Below are 13,981 nucleotides of genomic sequence, written 5' to 3'. Positions count from 1 at the left end.
CTGTATGTGGAGAACTCTTGGTACGATATTGGTACATACACTTACACACTATTCGTCTTACACCTATGTGTTGTGAGATAAATACATTTTTTATAGTGCACTCTCACTTTTCCAGTATGAATTATTTTTACTTTCATGATTTGCAGTAAATTAGAAGAAAATGATGACAGGAGGTACCAGAAGCAGTGTATTCTTCCTCCTGCATTTCTGTTCTCAAATCAAATCTGAGACTATTTCAAAATGTTTAAATAAAATGGTTTATAATGGGCTTTTTTTTTTCTTCCTCCTTCTGTAACTGTTTAGTAAAACTAAAAAGGACTAATGCTGAGTCTTTCACTTAAAGAATCAGTCTTTGTAACAAAGTTTAGAAACTTTTATTAGCAAATGTTAGCTGAAGACTATGTAAAAGCTTGCAGCTTGGAGTCATATGAGCAACTGCAGGAAAAAGGAAGTGTTAAGGTTCAAAATTGAGGAGGGAGAGTACAAACCACCCTTGGTCCAGAAGGTCTTGGTCAAACAATGATTTTTAATGAATACACACGTGTGGGAAGACACTCTGTACGCCGACAGCAAGTAGTCTTCAACTTAATCAAAGCATGAACAGATATTTTATAGCATCAGGGTTTGATTTACTGACGCCCCTTCATGCGTCACAGATACATTTTATACATAGATCAGATCAACACCACAATGACTTTTAACCCAGAAGATCATCTTCTATTTTCATGGCTGGTACTTTCCGTTCTTGTCTTAAAGTGAATTGTTCCTCTTTCACCGAGACATGACTAATCTCTCCTCTAAATAAATCTAACTCGTGTGTGTGTGTGTGTGTGTGTGTGTGTGTGTGTGTGTGTGTGTGTGTGTGTGTGTGTGGACCTCACATGCTCTTTGTGTCACCTCTTCACCTACTAACTGTCTGTCTCGTCCTCAAATGCTCTTTCTCAATTCACCTGTTGCACTTCTGACCTTTCACCAGACCAGAGGCTCACTGAGACTATATGTATGTCTTCTACTAAATAAATGTTTTAACCAAGAACCTCTACTTAAAACCTTAATATAAAATGACCTGCTATATAAGTGTTTTGTAAGCATGTATTGCAATTCCTTCTATGTTCTAGTTTTCCCTCAGCATGTATCACCTGAACAGTCACGTCAGTGAAGCTTAAGACCTTTAAAGAACCTGAACATCAACTCAAATAAGCACAGATATGCATTGTGTACACAATAGTTATAACTGCATCTGAAATGCAAAATTAACATCATCATAAACATCTTAAGGCCATCTTAAAGCTATCTGTTACATTGTTAAAGCCTCGTCTTAGCCTGCTGCTCAAAATAACTTCCTGCTTCTGCAAGCCTGTTTCCTGTCAGCCTGTGACTTTTAGCCTTTCTGAAAGACACACACTGTTCAACCCCTGAATGCAATATAAACTCCAGATTATATTATTAATGCAATGGTAATAATGATGATTATTTAACAATAGCAGTAAAATAATTTCCCTGCTCCACAGAAGCTTGAGTGATGAAAGTTGGAAATGTTGTATCAGGTTTAATTCCTACTGTCTGAAGTGTCCAGTAAATGCAAATAATGTAGAGAAATGAATCCCAGAGAACTGAACTGAAGACATGTCAATAAAGCTTGTGTTCATCTCTGTGCGTAGGACCGTTTCCACCCAGGCTCACTGGATTCCAGCGCTGATGCAGAGACATTACTGGACTTGGCAAAACAGGCAGCAACAATTCACAATAAATCTCACATACAGGTATTCTCTACTAGGTTGATAAAGATGGTTGATTTAATTTAAACTTTTGCTCTTTCCACACTTATGCTTTTGAATCGGTCTTCTCTCGAAGGTAATATATTTGCAGCGTCCCATTACGGAGCCATACTCCTACGTTATAGGTGAGTATTTATGTTGCAGTTAATGTTTTTTTTCAGTGGCATCTGCAGATACATTGGGTTGGACACTTTTCATGTGTTCTTTTCCAGCAACAAAAATCTTGGAACGTGTAAAGTGGAAAACTGAGAACAAAAAGCTTAAACCCCAAATAAAACTTCATAGAAAACTGGGCAAGTACACTAAAATGTTTTAAGAATCATATAGATGTTCAGTATTGTCCAAGCAGAAAATGTGCATGCGTGGCTCCCAGGGTGGCATTGCATTGTCTTTATTTGGAAAGCTGACTTGCTGTTTTTTGTTTACAGAATGGATGCCTAATATGACAACTGTACTCAGACTGACTTGTATATCCTTTTTTTTTTTTTTTTTGTCTCAGTTCCGAGGATAACTGTAAAAGACGAGCAACGCGTGAGAGGTGTCTGTCAGAAAAATGGCAGCACCAACACAGTCGGTGTAGAAGAAATCAAAAAAGAGCGTGACACACCGACACAAAGTGAAAATGACTCGGGGTTGAAAAGTGAAGCGGCTTCAGAAGTGATGAACAGTCCAGGTGAGGTGTGTCGGGCGATAAAGCAGGAGCCAGAAGAGGCTAAAATAAAAGGATCAGCTGGGGCGAAGCAAAGCTGCCACAATGCCAACAAAGATAATGGTGCAGACTCTGGGATAGAAGATGGCAGAAGTAGCAAAGATGTCCCAGCACAGCTGAAGAATTACAAAGAAATGGAAAGAAAGAGACAGCACAGTGTGTCTGAAACATCGCAAGAGGACTCGTGTCCTACTGAGTGTGTGGGGAGAGAAATGGGCCCTAAAAGACAGCGTCGGACCTCCAGAGAAGACTCGTGTGACAAAGCCCCAAAAATGTCTGATATTAGCATAAAGAAGGAGAACAATGAAGATGAAGCCTGCAAAGCGGCAATTGACAAAGGTTTGGAAGGTTTTACTGACCATCTTACTGTTTTTGTTTTGATATGTCGAGAGTTGGTTTTCTCCTCTGTCAGGGGTAGACATTTGTTCAAACACAAGTAAGAGAAATAAGACACTGCAGACCGACTCAGAGTATTAGAAACGTGCGCACGGGTGAATGACTCTGAGAAGACACACACACCGAGTGCAGGCTCGGTTGCTTTATTTATAGTGAAAGTAAGTTACATAGTACTTCCTCTTTTAACAGAAAGGGGAGAGGTCAGGCATTATCTCAGCTTATCTGACCTTGCACACATACACTGAAAATAACAATGCAGAAGTATATCATGCTTATCTGACATCACACACTGAAGTAAGGAATGCATTATGTTCTCTTTAACAATAAGCTTGGTTATGTGAAAATATATGAACACACAAAATATAAGGCACACTTGATTATATTGTATTATAGAGATTTGGCTATATTGTATAATGTAGAAAATCTCTTGACATCCTCTTAGCTCTCAATAATGTGTAATAGATTTTTATTTATTTTAATAATTATGCCTTTACTTGTTTTTTGATTATAAGGAGAGCTAAGTATTTTTATCTAAAAATATTCTAAGAAGGGGAAAACATGGATGGTATTGTCCCGATTCTTTGATATTGGGAATAAGAACAAACCAACACTGGCTCCGATGAGTTCAATCAAACGATGATTTTATTAAGCACACGTGTGGGAAGATGTATACTGTAACATCAGCATAGATCTTTGCTAAAAAGCACACTTCTTCAAAATGGTTTTAATATGTCAGGGTTCGGCCCCTTCTTGCGTCAACAAAGAATATAACATGCATCAGTGACAGTTAGACAAGTTCCCATTATCAGCAACATTTTTACTATACATGCTGTTTGTTTCAAAAGTCTCCCCCTCCAGATGGTTCCTGTTGACTTGTTCATTTCATGCTTATTTTAACACCTCTTGCATCAACTGTTGCTATGCAGTTACAAGCAAAGTGTATCTCTCACCTCTGACCTAGAACTTCATCTACAGTTAGTTGTGTCTGTAAGCTTGCTTGCCTTGGCCTTTTTGTGCTCTGATCACCTTACACAATAGATCACCTGGACATTCACGCCAGACAAAGCTTATGACCTTCAAAAGGACTGAGCGCATTTGCAAAGTGTATAAAATAACTACAACTACGCACTTGCTAAAAATTTTAATAAGGTGGCACTAATGCAAGCCAAGTTAGCAATGAGATATTTTCTTTTAATTCCACAGTGTTAGTGGTAAACAAATGTGTCCCACAGGTTTTATCGCTCTGCTTAAATGCTGCTGTCCTCAGCATGAGCCGGTCTACCTCTGCGAGTCCTGCTCTTTGAAGGTCTCAGAGAAGGACATCGTCAGCCATCTGACTGGATTTGACCATCACAAGGTGCCACTGGTGGTGAGTACATGTTCAGTTTTAAGTTGGGCTTCTTTTTTTATCTCAGTGCAATGCTCATATGTTATATTTGAGCATTGCACTCGGTGTCATATTTGACATCGAAGTTTCTAAGACTCGATTTAACAGAAGGATCTAAGAAGCTGATATGCTGCCTAATTTCTGAGATCATATGGTTGGGAGCAATAATTGAAGTTTCTCTAACTTTAATTGTGGCTTAGCTCTTCAAGAGGAAGGAAGAATATGTTTGACAGGCTAAAAATATTGTGTTCACTTGAACTGGAGAAAGGGGAACCAAAATAAAAGCTACTTGCGATTAGCATAAAAAAATATACAATCTCAAGTTTGGTCTGAACCTTAAATATATTATATTTTCACACTAATATCCAAAATTAAAATCTTCATTTGGGGTACTAATTTTATTTCTGTTTTGACTGCAGGATGTTAATGTAAATGAAGAAGTTTACAGTAAGGTCTCAAAACAAAGCTTTCAGTCGGGTAAGGATGCACCTTGCTTTCTGTGTTTGGGTTGTTTTGTTGTTACTTCACCTTAGTGAAGCTAATTTGGAGAGACAGAACTACCAAAGTGCAGAATTTCCTCATTTTATCCCACTGTCATTACAGCCATAGAGACAGTCAAGGCATTTCAAACTCAGCAGGACATTGGGTCTACATTCCCTTCATCCTCAGCTCCTACCTGCGTAAAACCTGTGGACACTTCAGTCGACCAACATGATGACAATACAAAGGGCAGCGTGAAGGTAAGTGAAGTGTATTATGAATAGAGTTTATGCGTGATATTCATGTGAGATTTGCAATAATGGAAAATTCTGAAGTAAAGGCACAAACTAAAGAGATGAAGGAAAATGTATTCATGTTAGAGCTGACCGAGCTCTCCTTCCCGGCTCCATCCAAACCCTGTTTGCCTGCTAGCTGGTACACATAGGATCAGAGACTGACTTTTTAAACAGAGATACTTGCACAGATTCAAACAGATAACATTGGTACCAAACCTTACTGCATTGATGTGCGTGGTCGAAATCCACAACCTGAACACTGCATGCTTGTGTCTGCTTAAAAAAACTTAACTACTGCTACTAAATGCCATTGTTTCATTGTGAAGGTGGTGAACATGGTGACTGATGCCGACCAAGAGGAGTCTGCGTTATTTAAAGGCACTGGAATAACTCAAGTCCTCCCTCAATCAACTGAAGAGGGCACAAAGAGTAACAAAGCCCCCAAGCCAGCTAACAAATCTGTCACTTGTTCAGTTACTCCCAGAAGTGGAGAAAACGTAAGTCTGTGTGTGTCAAATGCAAGTGGCACAAAAACCGCCTCCAAAGCCAGTATTACTCCAAACACAAAGTCAACTGCAGAATCTGCAGCAGTGTGCAGAACCGGAGCTCCATCGAGAGTGACGGCTACTTCTTCAAACAGAATACCTCCTCAGACTGAATCCACAGTGGTGCGAGAGGCTACTTGCAAAACTGCACCTTCCTCCAGAAGTGAAAAGTTTCCATCTCATCAGTTAAAAACAAAAGCCACCCCTCAAATGGCACCTGTGGCTAAAAAGCCCAGAACCTCAGTTAGACCTGAGAGTGTGGAGACTTCTGCAAAGACCGTACATGTGAAGAATTCAGTGGGGCCAAATGCATCACATTGTCATAAAAGTAACAAACCTGGCGCTCCTCATCAGGCCACGGGCACGTCTGTCAGGCCTGAACACAAGAAGCCACCCACAGAGCCACCCCAAACCTCCATGAGTAATAAGACAAAGCCAAGTGAAGGCCTTCCTAAAGTAGGCAAGTATTAAAGTTATTATTTCTGTTTGTAAAAAGTGAATTTCTTTCCACTATTTCATTTTTAACCAGAAGCCTGTGTTTTTGTTACTTTTTAGGCTTAAATGAGCTGATTGTGGTATCGTGTGAGGAGAAGCAGCAAGTCTACTGTAAGCTGTGTTCAGTGAAGCTAACCAGTTCCAGTGACTATCACCTGATCAGCTTAGACCACTGGAAAAAATATGTGGTGCGTGCTTTTAAGCGTCTATGCAGTGTAGCTTGTGAAGCAGTTCAGTAATATAGATGTTAATTGGATCTTGTTTGTTTTCTTTTTTTTCCCTGATTAGAAAACGAAGTATCCTGATTGGACCGCAAAGCCATCAGAGATGGAGAGAAAACTGAATGAGATAGCGATCCCCTTGACCGAGGCTGAGAGGAGTCTCGGACCTCGCAAACCACAGGTCTACCAACAGACAATTTAAATCACAATTAACAGATTTTTTGCATTTTTAACATTATGTGTGGCAAAACGAATACACATGAGAGTACAACATTAAAGTGACAGCTCATAAGGTAAAGCTTTCAATTACAGTTGTTTATATTTATCCTGCTAGATTCTGAAAGTGAAGAAGGACATGTATGAAAAGCTGGCTCATCTTCCAGAAGATGAAGGTAAAGAAAGATTGATTCATTTTTTCCTAAAATGGAGAATCCAGTCTCTTAATGCTTGAGACTGTAAACGTGGCACACAGCCCAGACCTTGTCTGGGGGGGAGGGGGAGACTTTACTGCTTGGTCAGAATGACTAAGCAAACATTCAGAGAATCTGAATTGAGTTGAGTTTGTGCCATGAAGAATTCACAGTTGGCAATCAGAATCAAACTACTTTATTAATCCCTGGGGAAACTGTGTCCAGTTGCTTCAACACAATAACAATGGTAAATGATACATTATATTACAAAGTTACTAAATAGATATTGTAGTGTGTACTTTCACTTTACATGGAGTTGTACAGAGAGATGGCCACAGGCAGGAGTAACTTGCTGTGTCATGCAGTGGTGCAGTTGGGTAATCAGTCTCTCACCAGATGTGTTCTTGTGACTGGCCAGCATGTTATAGAGTGAGTGGAAGGTGGTGTCAAGCATTGTCCTTATCTTGGACAACAACCGGTCCCCGACATCACCTCGAGTCCAGCTCACTCCCCAAAACGTTACTGCCTTTGCTGATCAGTTTATTGAATCTGTCGGCATCTGCAACTGTCAACCTGCTGTCCTAGCATGTAAACGCATAGAGGATGGCCACAAAAGACACATTGTACAACAGACATTAAAAGATCTTAGCCGCCTCAGAAAGATGTACAGTAACTAATTAGCCATGTATCTGATGAGTGTACTGTATGTGTAGTTTATAGACAAAGAAGTCACAGATTTGAACTCTTTTCCTGTCCATCTTTTGATTCTCAGCTGTCAAATATGTGAAGTCAATGAATCAGAGAAGCTTGCGGCTCTCATCAACCTCCCCAGCTGATTCTGCCTCTGCCAGTCCATGCGACGTTTCAAGCTCAGATGATGGTAAATAAGACAGCTCCAAACAGGTCCTAGTTTATGGATACCAGCAGCTGATTTCAAAAATGCATTTATTGTCTCTTAGGGATAAATAAAATGTCAGAACTTTCTACTTACGAATGTCCAGCGGTGGAGAACAAAAACCAGCACCAGGCACTGTTGATCCAGAAAGAAGGTGAGACCCCAAATGCAAATGAATATATCTTTAAGAAAGGTTTTGAATATGATTTTTCTATTTGTTTCTGTTAACTCAGAAATGAGCTCGAACTCAAAAGTGGAGGCAGACCTGGCTGCATCGAAGCCAATCGGACACAGCTCGGAAGGTGAAGACATACAATCTGATGACATGATTCTGGACGAGCTTGAAGACGAGGAAACTGCAGGTAATGCATCCATGCTTGTCACTGGCTTTTTTAAATTTTTTTTATATAGAATCACACATAAAATAAATGTTTAAAGTTGAAGTAATAGATCTCTTCTACATAATTTAGAAATTGAGGATTTAGAGGAAGATGTAAAGATTCAGACTTGCACTGAAGTCATGTCTGAAATGCAGTGTCCTGGTAAATATAGAGCATTTTTACATATTCTGCTTCTGTAACATTTTATAGGTTCTCTTCTTGCTTTAACTCATTTTAGCATTAGTCATAATGTAGAAACTTTGTTTTGGCAGAGCTTCGTGGCGGCGCTAGAGACCACAGACCAAAGCAGCCGAAGAGTGAAGAATTTCAGGACAACTGGACATTGCCAGCATGCGCACAAAAACCTTTGACTGTCAAATTCAGCTGCTCAGAGCCACTCCCTGTAGCTGCTTCAGCTCATCCAGAAGGGCAGAACCAGCTGAGACCAAGGCAGAAGATGGACCACGTGTCTAGAGGCAATCCAGTATCAGAAGAGCACAGTGCATCACAGGCATTCTTAAGAACTCCAACAGGTTGGTGACGGTGGTGTTGATGGTGTTGTTTCATTTTATGATTGAAAGTAAAAACTCTGTATTGTGTCTGTGCTACCACAGAGGGAAGAAATCAGCGCTCTACTTCTGACAGCAATTTGTCCATCTTCTTGAATACAAAGGGACTGGATGCTGAACCAATTGTTGGTAGGTGTCTCCATCCTACACTGAAACTCCTTTCCACTCTCATTACTTTATCTCACTCTTTGTGCCCCCTGGTGTTTCTCCATCAGGTAAGGGTTATGTGTGGGAGTGCCGCGGGATTGCTTTGGAAACCCTTTTCTTATGCACGTGCTGCGAGAAGGCGCTCTCTCACCGCGACATCTGTCAGCACATGGTCAGCTCTGAGCACCAGCTCGAATACATGGTGTGTATTGTCCTAATAATGGTTTTTCAAATGTTTGAATAATAAGTGATCAGTATATGTTCCTACAATTTTAAAATATGTCTTTCAGCGGAAAGTATACCCTCAGTTTCTCCACAAGTTCTGGGATGAAGACCTGCCTTTAGACAAGAAACTGGAACTCTTAAAGAAAGTTTCCTGGAAGCTCTCAGAGCGGGAGCAAGATGAAAGTCCAAAGGTAGACTGTTAAGACCATATACTATAAAGATTGGCTCGATTCATCTGCTTTGACATCAATGACAATAGTAATAATATTTTCCCCCTTTTTGTACACAGGTTACTACGCTGAGAAAGGAGTTGCATGAACGTGTTCAGACGGCTCCATTCAGTGAAGGTAACAATAAGATCAAGTTATAACTGTCCACACAGTTTAGGTGAAGTGAATACACAGTAACTGTGTTTGTTCTTCAGCTATAAAAATTTTGCAAAATATGCATACGGACAAATCAAGTAAACTGGGCCTGGCGCAGGACAACGATGAACGCAGGGTCTTGGTACCACAGCACAACAGTGAGTCCAAACGGCTAAATCGATGTTTCATCTTCTTTATGTTAACTGGAGGAGGAGTATGAAGTGTGACCTCTGCTTTCTGTTGCACAGGTCAGCGGTCTGATGAGCGGCCAGTTCCAAATGAGTCTCTTTCCACAGAAATGCAATCAGCTCATAGAGCTGAGCGATACCAGAGAAGTGACAATGGTGAGAGGGGTCGCTTTTCCAAAACTGAACTTCTTCCATAGGCTCAGGGGGAATTAATTATTTGATGCCCAGCTGAGTTTTTTTACTTCTCTAATTTTTATGTAAGTTTTTTATTGATGGTGAGAGACTGAATGTCAACCAAACTTTCCAAAAAATTATATGACATAAAAGTTGCAGTTGATTTGCACGTCATTGAGTGAAATAAGTATTTGAAGAAATATAAAATGACCTTCAGTCACCCTCAGTCTGGAGCTCCATTCAAGATCTTGCCTTGTGGGGTGAGGATGATCATGAGAGAGGTGGTGGATCGGCCCAAAAGTAAACACTAGGAGGTTGTTGCCAAGAACATCACAGTGTAGCACGCTATTCTGTGATAGACTGACAAAGATCTCCTTGCTCAGGAAGATGCATGTGCAGGCCCATCTTAAGTTTGGCAGTGAACATCAGAGAAGACTTGGAAGAAAGTGCTGTGGACAGATGGAAATCAAAATTGCACTCTTTGGTAACTCGACCTGCTGTGTTTGGAGGAAGAGAAATATATGAACACCATCCTCATTGTCAAACTGGAGGTAGAAAAGATTGTTTTGGGCCAGTTCCTGGGTACAGGATGACCTCACTGCGTTGAGGGGCCAATAGTCAGGCCTGTGTACTGCCTAGACCTCAGATCTCAATCCTATTTTATAAAAAATAAAAAATACTAATAATAAAATAAAAGGGAGGTGAAGTGAAGTTTTGTTTCTTGGCTCCTGCTTGGCAACTCAAAAGCTTTATTTCAACTTTATTGTTTTAGTTTCTGTAAAGAGTGGTGGTCCAAAATCACTCTGGAGATTTCTGACCTGGGGGCCAACTACAAGAAACGTCTTACCACTGTTATTCAACAAGGGTTTCTACTACTAAGTCATTTGTTTGTGTGGTGATCAAATGCCTGTTTCACTCAATAGCACACACATCAATATGTAACTTTTATTTAAGGTGTTTTTATTGTTTTTTTGGGTTGATATGCTGTCTCTCCATAAAATGAAACTGCCCTCAATATTAGCTAATATTTACTGGTATTTCTCTGTATGTGAACAAGCTTACAAATTCAATGGTAGTTGTAAATAATAATATTGTTCCCAACTACATAAAATTTGACTTGAGCTCAACGCAGAACCATGTATGAATTTCTTGTATATTTCTGTTCTGAGTTTTAAATTTGAACGTGCCAATATAAATTAGATTTTTGTGCTATTTAAAGTGGTTGATGGGACAACAACTTATCCTCTATTGAGTAACTAGTTTTAATTTGAGTTAGAGCAATACAAGCAACTATTGACAACAAAGCCTGCAATGTTGTTTTTGTGCTTCACCTATTGCAGTAATTTGAAGTGTAATGGTTTGAGTCAGGTGAGCTAACTCTGCATTTTGCTTTCTCTTGCATTAAGCTTCACACTGTTAGATTGCTTTGGACAGGAGGGGAGAGGAGGCTCAAAATAAAAGTGAGGTGAAGCTTGCTAACCTGGCTCTGCATGTTTCCATTTTGCGTTCTACGCCACTGGCAGACATACCGTATATGTATATATTTAGTATTAGTATATTAGTGCTGTAATCTGATTGGTTTACCAACCTCACCTGTGCTGTGAACTGCATGAACAGTGACAGTTTAACCGTGTGTTTGCGAGTGTATGATGAAATCAGCCAAATTCAGCGTGGCATCTACATTATACTAATGTGTAATATACATTTTTGAAATTAAGAAACTTCTCCATGGGTTTGGAGATGGAGACTATTCAAAGAGTGTGGAAAGAAATTTTTTTTTTTTTTTATTTCTGCAGGCTCTAATTGTGTTGTGCTATTCTGTCCTTTTTTTTTCTTTTTTTCTTTTTTTCAGCTCAACTCACACAGGAGCCTCAGTTAGAGGCAACTCAAACGGTTGGTGACTTGGATGGGTTCAAAGAAAGAGGACTCCAGAGTCCTCCCAATGTGAGCGGCTCCAGCTCGAAGGATGATCCTGTTGCCTCACTGTTGCCCCATCCTGGCTCATGTCTCAGCCCTGAAGAGACCTGCTATAAGCCTCCTGTGCAACCAAAGCTCACGCCACCAGTCTCTGACTATCAGCAGCCTGCCCTCTGCTTGCATGTGAAACAGGAAGAGGCGCACTCAGAACCAGCATGCTCTTCGGCTGCTAATCCTACTATCAGCCAAACGCTGTCAGTGCCTCCCAGAGATCAGTGTCTCCCATCCAGGGAAAGGCCAGCTGATACTTTGCCATGCATAAATGATGTAGACTGGAGATTGGTTAGACACCTGATTGCTGTGGTGAGAGAATGTAGAATGAAAGCTCCTGTTACTGTTGATACTGTGGACTCCTGTGCTGCCGGTTCATCTGAAAGTGTGGAAAATAGGTTGAATTTGCATACAGTGACAAAAACTCCAACTTCCTCTGGCTCATTTAAAAGCATGCCTCTGACAGGAAACCCTGCTAATGCAGGCAGTGAGAACCAACGCTTCAGTCTGAGTGGAAGCTCAGAAGACACTTCATCTTCCCTGGACCATTTGATGACTGGAAATCCTTTTAAGGTTGAAGCTGCATCTGGTGCAAGGGCTACTACCGCCACTGTTGAGCCCAAAGACCCACAGCATCCACCAACTATTGCTGATCAAAGAGTCTTTGAACATTTCAGCCCTGTTTGCTATACAGACACCAGCCATAACCCAGGACAGATCCCACAGCCACATGCTGACTCAGAGGCTGACAGCTCTGGAGTTGACCAGTTGCCCATCAGTACCATTGTAACCGAGAGGCTGACGCAAAGGTTTATGGGACATTATACAGAACAGCCCCACACCGAGGTGAACAGCAGCCATCAGGGCAGTTTCCCTACAATTTCTGGAGACAACCCCACTGACTTTTTGGTGCCTTCAACCGGATACGAGTCACACAGCCAAATGCCTTATGTCGCAAGTTCACATCCAGGGTACGCACCGCCTCAGGCCGTATTAGGTTACACAACAGGAGAAAACCCTCAAGTTTATACTGGAGCTTTAAACCCAAGTGAAGGATACTCTGCAGCGGCAATCTACCCGGGAAATTTTTATCCACAGCTCGCCATCAGCCATTCAAGTTTGCAGTTATTTGGGCAATCTGCGGTGACTCCAGGATGGGTGAGCTTGGATATGTTGCACTACTACCCATCAGTGAGGAGATAAGTGACTGGTTTTTGGTTTTTCTACAAAAAAACATTTGCTGTTGTGCGTTTTGGCATTTGATTTTTCTCAAACTGTTTTTTGGGAGGGGGGGGGAATTAAAAAAAACAAAAAAAAACAAAACATGCCATATTTAGTGAGTTTTATTCTTTCAAAGTAATGTTTAAATGGATAGTTTAACATGCATGTTTATTCCTTTCTTTTTTCCCCCTTTAAAAAAAAAAGAAAAAAAAGAAAAGAATTCATTATCTTATGGTTGGGCACTAGCTATCGTTAGCATTTGGAAAGCCTGAGGTGCAAATTGACACATTCACTGCCTTTTTCTCAGTATTTCTGTGTTTTCACTTGCCCTCCTGTACAGCATATGTTCTGATCACATTTAAGAAGCTAGATTTAGCCTGTTAAAACTCTTTGTTTTGTGTGTTGTTTTTTTTGCCCTGTGGTTCATTTTGAGCAAAGCGCACAGATTTTCTGTGCAAGTAGCAAAAAGTTATGTTTAAAACTGTTTATATTCAGTATGAAGAGTGTGACGAAATCTCATTTATTTGTAGCTTGTTTTTAATCTGATAATAGCAGTTTTATATATATTTGTGGGTTTTTGTTTTGTTGGCTGATTTTTGATTTAAAAAAACAAAAAGAAACTTGATGTTTGATTTTTGACCAGTTAATAATAGATTTTGTTTGTCTGATGAATAAAAGGGAGGTAAACTTCCTCTTAAACAAAAGTATTTTTATGGGGTCTGAGATGAAGTGTTTTGCTGTGTGCTTGCCTTTACACTAAAGGGAGATCTGTGTATGATTGAGCACAAACTTTAAGGGGAAGGGAGAGAGACAATTCTCTATTTTAATATTAAGCTTGAAACTTGCCTTTTTTTTTCTTTTTTTTTTATGGAGTTTATAGTGAGTCCTGGATCAGATGACTGTGAATCCTCCCAGTCATGCTGCACTAGGTCTAGCCTGCTTATCTGCATGTCTCCCAGATTGCAAGGTTTCTTCTTCACTCACTTTTTAAAAACACTGCATTTACTCATTAGTTGTTATTAACCTATCTTCTCCACGGTGTGTCTTTGTCCAGTCTCCCTTCCTGAACCTGGGTCTGCCAAAGGTTTCCTCCTGTTGAGAGGGAGGTTGTCCTTCCTGCTTTTGCCATAGC

At 40.3% G+C, this 13,981-nt stretch overlaps 1 protein-coding gene across 4 annotated transcripts in view; it reads left to right on the top strand.

Moving 5' to 3' along the window:
* The window catches only part of LOC101470493 (uncharacterized), a 57,138-nt gene extending 43,582 nt beyond the window's left edge, over positions 1–13,556 (top strand). For 2 of the 4 annotated variants that reach the window (XM_014410730.4, XM_014410733.4), the window contains 23 exons: positions 1,662–1,763; positions 1,855–1,903; positions 1,991–2,071; positions 2,278–2,826; positions 4,116–4,252; positions 4,690–4,747; positions 4,874–5,010; positions 5,373–6,051; positions 6,147–6,274; positions 6,375–6,488; positions 6,642–6,699; positions 7,490–7,597; positions 7,677–7,766; positions 7,846–7,974; positions 8,083–8,154; positions 8,265–8,525; positions 8,607–8,690; positions 8,777–8,910; positions 8,999–9,124; positions 9,223–9,280; positions 9,358–9,456; positions 9,547–9,642; positions 11,513–13,556. In XM_014410730.4, coding sequence (XP_014266216.3) covers positions 1,662–1,763; positions 1,855–1,903; positions 1,991–2,071; positions 2,278–2,826; positions 4,116–4,252; positions 4,690–4,747; positions 4,874–5,010; positions 5,373–6,051; positions 6,147–6,274; positions 6,375–6,488; positions 6,642–6,699; positions 7,490–7,597; positions 7,677–7,766; positions 7,846–7,974; positions 8,083–8,154; positions 8,265–8,525; positions 8,607–8,690; positions 8,777–8,910; positions 8,999–9,124; positions 9,223–9,280; positions 9,358–9,456; positions 9,547–9,642; positions 11,513–12,831 — 4,668 coding nt within the window. In that variant the 3' untranslated portion in view covers positions 12,832–13,556. Of the gene's footprint in view, positions 1–1,661; positions 1,764–1,854; positions 1,904–1,990; positions 2,072–2,277; positions 2,827–4,115; positions 4,253–4,689; positions 4,748–4,873; positions 5,011–5,372; positions 6,052–6,146; positions 6,275–6,374; positions 6,489–6,641; positions 6,700–7,489; positions 7,598–7,676; positions 7,767–7,845; positions 7,975–8,082; positions 8,155–8,264; positions 8,526–8,606; positions 8,691–8,776; positions 8,911–8,998; positions 9,125–9,222; positions 9,281–9,357; positions 9,457–9,546; positions 9,643–11,066; positions 11,121–11,512 lie in introns of all 4 variants that reach the window. The other 2 variants (XM_076879452.1, XM_014410732.4) reach the window with 2 other exon arrangements.
* Positions 13,557–13,981: the final 425 nt, after the last annotated feature.

This window comes from Maylandia zebra, linkage group LG22 (genome assembly GCF_041146795.1).
Source record: "Maylandia zebra isolate NMK-2024a linkage group LG22, Mzebra_GT3a, whole genome shotgun sequence".
NCBI lineage: Eukaryota > Metazoa > Chordata > Actinopteri > Cichliformes > Cichlidae > Maylandia > Maylandia zebra.
The sequence above is the reverse complement of the archived record's forward strand: the minus strand, read 5'-3'. Positions and strand labels throughout refer to the sequence as shown.